General features: G+C 43.6%; 1 protein-coding gene across 1 annotated transcript in view; it reads right to left on the bottom strand.

Moving 5' to 3' along the window:
• Positions 1 to 332: 332 nt before the first annotated feature.
• Positions 333 to 7256, bottom strand: part of NDUFA11 (NADH:ubiquinone oxidoreductase subunit A11) — an 8716-nt gene continuing 1792 nt past the window's right edge. The window contains exons 2-4 of the mRNA XM_024216594.1: positions 5488 to 5580; positions 1940 to 2062; positions 333 to 520 (exon numbers count right to left, since the gene is read on the bottom strand). Of these exons, the coding sequence (XP_024072362.1) occupies positions 408 to 520; positions 1940 to 2062; positions 5488 to 5580 (329 nt within the window). The 3' untranslated portion in view covers positions 333 to 407. The remainder of the gene's footprint in view (positions 521 to 1939; positions 2063 to 5487; positions 5581 to 7256) is intronic.

Here is a 7256-nt window from a genome sequence, read left to right as displayed (position 1 = left end):
AAGTCTCAGTAAATGGCCCCTGAACTCTCTAATTCAAATAAGATGTGCCCACTTCAAGTCAAGACAGGGAGAGGAATCTTCCAAAGACAAACATACTTTCACTCTATTCTCCCTCTCAATCTCTTTTTGCAATAATACAGAGGTATGTAGACAAAGTGACTTGCTTATGGTCATGCAGCACATCCTAGAAGAGAACCCAGGAGTCCCAAATCCTAGTTCCTTGCTCTAACTACTAGATCTTCTTGCATCTCAGTTACTATTTAATTTATAAAACTATGTTCCTTGAGTATCATTCAACTTCAAATTCAATGAGAGACACCCTGAGTCAGCAGTATCTGTGTTATTCCAGGATAATTTATTACACAGGACATTTGAAAAACATTTCCGAGACAGGAGCCAGCCTACATTTAGAGTCTGGGAGGTCCTATTATCTTCCAGCCTTCTCGCTTGCCTATCTTTGTAAAAGCAGCCAGAAGTCCTAGCGCCACACATGCTGAGGAACCAGTGGCATAGCTGTGAGCTGGGAAGAGAGTGAAAGAAAGATATGTTAAGATTTACTCATACTTTATATTGTTAACTTAACACATTTGGATTTTTCTTTTGATATTGATACTTGACTGCAGGCAGCCCAAAGGGCTGATGGGAAGTAGAAATTTAGGATTTCTTTTCTTAAAGATACATGGTTTTCCATTGTTTCTAGCCCAGGCAGTTTCTGAGGTATCAAGCCCTCTTATCCCATAGACCTGTCTCCTATGTGAATCTAATCCAAATTGCTTACTTTAGGAACTAAAATGTTCCCTGGTTTTTACTCCCATTAACTCGGAAGCCAACACAGCTAAGAAAAGTAGAGCCAGATTCAATTTCTTCCTGATCAACATTTTTTAAGTTCAAATCATCTATACCTGAAGAAAACCCACTGAAGACAATAGGACTCCATAAGTGTCCCTGCGGGCCTGTTAGTGATGTGCAAGAGGCAAGAAATCAGCTTGACTCTCAGAGTACATGGAGAATTTGCAGAGCTAGCAGCTAAATTAAGAACACCTCTTTACCTGTAAAGTGAGTCACATTTGTTAAACAGTAAGCACGGAGCCCCATAGTTAATTGGTTACATCATCGCATTTGAGATTAGAACTACAATTGTAACAGACATATTGCCCCATTAACCAGGCTGAAGGTGCATTCAGCATAAAAACAAGCGCAGCCTTCTTTCCCCAATCTCTGTAAACCTTTCTTGGTTTGCTGAAGATATTCCAGGATGCATTACTGGGTTGCATCATGGACTGCAACAGGATTTCTGGTATCCAATGTCACAGTGATATATTCTGGGACATCTTCTATGAACTGAGGTGTCGAGAATTTCAGAGAAAAATAATTTCTGAGTAGTTAAACTCCATTCTGTACACACAAGCTGGCTCATGGGGTTAACTCCATTTTTATTTTGCAGTTCATCTTTGAAGCTAGCTTTGGCCCCCCCAATCTATCAGTGTTTATTTTGGTACCAGCCCAGACCAGCTTAATTTTCTGAACCTTGACCAGACTGGATTGGTCCAATGGAGCCCTTCTGAATTTGGCATGGCCTCCGCTCATCTTCTGGGACATGCCTTTTCCTGAAAGGACTAAATCTATGAGGGCATGTTGCAATTTTTCTTGGTGAGCAATTTTTTAATTGAGGTGGGGTTCATTTCAGTGGCCCACCACAGGCTCTTAGAGACTGATGTTTGAGAGGTGTGCATATCACCATGGCAACTAAGCAGATCCAATTTTAATATATCATATCCATGGACTAGATTCTTATGCATCATACAATACATTTCCATGGGAAGGAGGTAACTTCCTGTAGACAGGGGTTTAAGAATTAGACAATTTTATAGAATTTATATAAATGCATTAAAAATACTTCATGCTGTTGATTTAAACCTCTATGCTGACCACAACTTACTTCTTGCACCCAAGACAATGCCTGATGCACAACCGCCTATGAAATAATTCAGGGCATCCTCCGGGTCCTCCCGGACGTGGGCACTGAGGCAAGTGGTCAATCCAAATACTGCTCCCAAAGTAGCTGTAAGGAAAAGGTAAGGAGTAAGGGATACAGCAAGCAAGGAACTGAGATCTACAGTGCTGAAAACATACTACCCAGAGGCCTGGTGCACCAGGAACAGCCAGAGTTATGGTTTGAACCTTCTTGGGAAGCAAAGGAATAAATATTTATTGCCATGAACAATTATCAGTAAGTCACAGAAAAATGGCATTTTCTAGTCAGATGAAGCAGACAGCCCGACCAGCTGGATTCAGCATCCACACTCCCACATGTTTTGTGTAAGCAAAAAGCTGCCAGAAAACAAATCAAACCATTTTTGTGACACAACTTCCTGTTTGTTCAGATATGTTACTACACCCCCACCTGGGCAACTCTGTACCCTTTCTTCTAGGTCTAGTCTGGGTGTTTATGATACAAGTCACAGTCAGCCTACAGACTGTGACGTAGTATTACAATACAGGGCTCTGCAACAGTTTTCAATTAGAGCTTATCAATGCCAGTTCTTGCTAAAAAGAGCATAAGAGAACATGAACCCAACAGACTGAGCACGCAACCCCAGCCTCCATGCTTCTGCCATCTTGGACCTGGGATTCAAAATACAGCATCTCATGCAGTAATGCAGAGCACCTACCTCCAAACTACTGGGTGGCCTTATGAATAATGATCAACAAATTCCTTTTCAGGAGTGAGAACTGCTAAAGGGATTATTAGTTTCCCTAAAGGGTTTTCAATAGTCACTAGTATTATACTCCACCCCACTATTCCGCACTCTTTCTTGCTAGCATTTCCCCCAATATATGCACTGAATCTTCCAAGGAAGTGTCTGAGGAAGGACTGCAAACCAACTAGGTCCAGTCAGCTAAGCTGCCTAGATGACAAGGCTTGAAAAATCCTGCTTCTGGGTACATGCATTGCTCCCTCACTACATAAGCATCCAGACACCTAATCCAGCCTATGCCCCAGAATGATTCACCAACCAGGGAAGGACAAGCATTCAGCCACCTAAGGGGCCCAATACAGTAGGTGTGGATGCTCAGAGACCGCTTACAAGATTAGTTCTCATTCAAATCCAGCTGGAGGGAGATGTGGAGATGGTGACACCCACCTTGTAACTTTTAGCTCAGTGGTTAGAGCACTCCCTGGGCTTTGGGATAACCAGGTTCCGCCTGATGGGGAGAAAGGATTTGAACTGGGGTCTTTATGGTCTATTCTGATGTTAGGTGCACTCACTCTCTCCTGCTGAAGCTGCTCCACTGTGGATAACTAATGAGAAAATGACTGGAGCAATGAACTGGACCCAGGGTCTCCCACCTTCCAGGTGGGTACCCTAACCACTGAACTGCAGCTTGATTCCCATTCTCTCTCTGGCCAAATTACGATTTCACTGTGGATAAACACTTAAAAGAGTCATTGGGTCATGCTTTCATTATTTATCCAGAGCACAACAGTGTCAACAGAAGAGACTGATGGAGCTTCACATCAGAATATCCCATAGCGCCTCCCTAGCCAGCTCACTGGCTAACTTAAGGCAAGGAGCCACCTAGTGTGAACAGAGAAGCAAACAGAGGGAGTTTGCCTGAGAACCGTCCAAGAGGCGCTACGGTGAGTGCTGTATTAGAGGGGCTGTGTTGTGAGCTGGTGGGTTGAATATCCGAGTGTCTGTCTGCTGTGACCATTTGCTTGACTGGCGCTAGTTGCAGGGACTGTTTGACCATGTGTTTGTTTGTTTGAAAAGCATGACTGTTTGATTGTGTGGTGGTTTGTTTGAAAAGTGTGATTTGGGAGTGCTTTGTTCCAGGTGGGCCTTGAGTGGTTGATTGAAGGGAAGGCTTTGAGTTGGGGCAACTGCTTTGAGCCAGAAGCCTTATTAAAAACAGCAGCCACTTGTGAACTGAGTGAGCTGCGAACAGAGGAAGTGTGCGTGGGGGGAGTTCCCACAGAGTTTTTGCCTTTCAGGCTTCTGTGAGCAGTAAGTACAACATCTGAAGAGGCTCGTAGAAGGAAGACAATATGGATAGTGAGCAATCAGCTGTTGTGACCTGCACAGGATGTGCCACGTTTGTCTTTCTCCCAGAGGATAGAAGTGACTTTGTCTGTATGAAGTGCAAGCTGGTCTCCATATTGGAAGAGACTATTGGAAGGTTAAAGGACTACAGACCCAAGTATCAACCCTGCGTGCATCAGAGAAAATGAAGAGTTTCTGGATAGAAGTCAACATTTGGTACTGCAGGCACAGCATGCTGAAGAATCAGAGAGGACAGTACAGAATGGGGAAGAAAATTGGCAGCATGTGACCTCCTCTTGCTTCTTCTGGAGAACCTGTGTACCCCAAATGCAGACAGAGGTAAGAAACCATTTTCAGGCTCTCTGCACAAGTATTATGGCAGAGATTGGTTTGGAATAGTCATCTGAGGGAAGGGATCAGAAGGAGACCCCATCGACCAGAAGGCATGGGATCATCAGTGCTAACAAGAAGTAGGAAAGTATGGGATTTGCTTCCATGAAATTTTTCCCTCCAGCTCTGGCTGTTTGCAATTTCTGTGGAACAACCTTCATGGAGACACTGAAAATTCAAGTTTTATATTTGAGATTCCAAACTGTAAGGAGTAAGGCTTATGTCTACACTACACAGCTTTTAGTGTCAGGACTGTGTTGCTACAGCTGTCTCTCTAAAAGGCATGCAGTATAGCCGCCATTTGTCGGCTTTCCTGCCAACGAAAAACTTCCACCCCCAACGAGTGGCGTTAGCGTTGTCAGCAGGAAAGTGTTCCTGCCTACAAAGAGCTGTTCACGCCGGCGCTGGTCATTGGCAAAACTACTGTCTTTTTTTAGGGGGGGGGGGGGGGAGTTAATACCTCTGAAAGACAAAAGTTTTGTCGTTCAGTTGCCAGTGTAGACATAGCCTAAGTTTTTTCAGTTTTAAGTTATACCAATACAGTGAGTGTTGAATCCAGACAGCAGCTCCTTAAGCCATCACTTACAGTTACTGATATTAAATTATCCACCTCAAAACATGTAATTTATACCCAGACTAATCTGACATTTCAAGAGCAGCAGTAGGGAACAAAGAATATGGCTGAAAGGAAACACCAACTATAATGTCCTGAATTTACACAGAACCTTTCATACCAAGATCTCTAAGCACTTCACCAAAATTAATTAAGCCTCACACTACACAAGTTTGTGCATGTAAACATTTTACAGATGGGAACTCAGAGGCCGAGTGGTGAAGTTTGAGTTACCGAATGGCCAACAAAGTCAGTGGCAAACCTGGGGACAGAAGCCAGGAGCACTCAGCCTCCAGCACAAAATCACCAGACCATACCTGCCTCACCAGTCACTTTACTTGAGAGGCCAATAATTTCAACAATGGGCTGTCCATTTAGCTGAATGAAGGCATCTTCAGACAAGAAACTCAGTTGCTGAAAGAAGCAAGGTCTCCTTACCCATTGTGACAGTGCTCGTAGCTGCCGTTTGCACACCCTTAAAGACTGACTCAGGCTGGAGCAATACAATATGATATGCCGAACCAATCAAGCCTACAAAAGGGAAAACAGTTTTAATGAGTGGCAGGTCAGAGCCCGTGCAGAAACACAACCTGAATGCAGGTTCCATGAGGACAAAACATGCTTGTTTATTACTGTGCTTGATCTACATGGCACAATGTGCACCAGAAACCTCCACTACTTCTATCACCAGAGTAATGCACAAGAGACTACGGGTGAAATCCTGGCCTCATTTCAGTCAAGAGGATTATTGCCACTGTCTTCAATAGAGCCAGGATTTCAGCCTAACCATCTAAAGCCCGATGTTATGCATTGTTTGTGCTGTATCTCAAGCAATATGAAGGCGCAAGAGTAAAGCTAGGAAATAAAATTACATTTGCATTCTAAGGGCCTGTCATCCCCTGTACTGAAACTCAAGAAGATTTACTAGGCTAGTGGTGCAGCCACACCTTTGATCTTCCACCAAAAGCAAGATATGCATGGCTGAGTCATACTGATGCTACAGGGCAATTTAAAGGATTTTATTTTAAATTGGGGTTCTAACCCTTTTTTTTTTTTTTTGGCTTCTTTCTAATGCATACAGAAGGCCTGAAAGGTAAAGGGGTTTTGTGGTTTGTTGAGAAAGAAGGTAGTTACTCTGAATAAAGTCTTTTGTTGTTTGTGTTTTTATTTTAATAATATCAAGTCTGAGCTTCCAGGCTTTGTTGGAGGACTTGTTGGGGGGCATCAGAGTTTACTGCAAGTTCTCAAGGCTCAATCCAGAAGAGCACATGCTTAGGTGCTTTGCTGGACTGGACCAGATTGCTCTGCACCATCCAGAATTGAGCGCTCACATTTTAAAGATGTTCACTCTTTATCAAAGACTCTTCATTGGGCATTCAAGTTAAATATGTGTTAACTGAAGCAAAAACTAAAATGAAAATTGCTTCCCCTCAACTTTCACTCACTTATGATTAGGGCCCTCCCAAATTCACGGCTTTGAAGAACACATCACGGACTGTGAAATTAGATCTCCCCCATGAAATCTAGCTACTGAAGGGGTAGGGGAGAGGGAACAATGGGGTGCCCCAGCTGGGGGATCCTACCATTCACCAAGCCCCAACTGCTAATCCAGTGGGATAGGGAGGGCAGGACTTCCTCTTCCCCTGCATAGCTGCTCGGGGGCAGTGGGGGAGATCAGACCTACCTCCAGGTACCTCGCCTGGCTGCAGGAAGCTCTGTGTCTGCTGCCAGCTCTGAAGCAGCAGGGGGCAGATCAGATCCACCTCCACCTCCAAAAATCACACCCTTAAGAGGTGGTTGGAAAAATTATTTTGCTGACCTAGCTGCATCTACAGTGGGGGGTTAGGATCACTTAAAATTTCACACCCTGTGTGACATAGGGTATGAATTTAAAGGCCATTCCTGAAAAATTCCATGTGTGGACACCCCATTAACTGCATGCTGCTACCACAACTTATTCACGGACATAAACTAGCTGTAGTTTTGTTTTACATTGCTAAAAAAGCTACTGCAGTTTTCTCCTGAAGTGATAACATGTCAGAGGTAAGTGAAGTGATCCCTTTACAATTTACAAATCATTTGAGATTATTTAGGATGAAAAGTACTACAGATATGCATGGTGTCAAGTATCAGGGGGTAGCCGTGTTAGTCTGTATATACAAAAACAACAAGGAGTCTGGTGGCACCTTAAAGACTAACAGATTTAT

This window comes from Terrapene carolina, unplaced genomic scaffold (assembly GCF_002925995.2).
Source record: "Terrapene carolina triunguis isolate 2854851 unplaced genomic scaffold, T_m_triunguis-2.0 Scaffold662, whole genome shotgun sequence".
Taxonomy (NCBI): domain Eukaryota; kingdom Metazoa; phylum Chordata; order Testudines; family Emydidae; genus Terrapene; species Terrapene triunguis.
The sequence above is the reverse complement of the archived record's forward strand: the minus strand, read 5'-3'. Positions and strand labels throughout refer to the sequence as shown.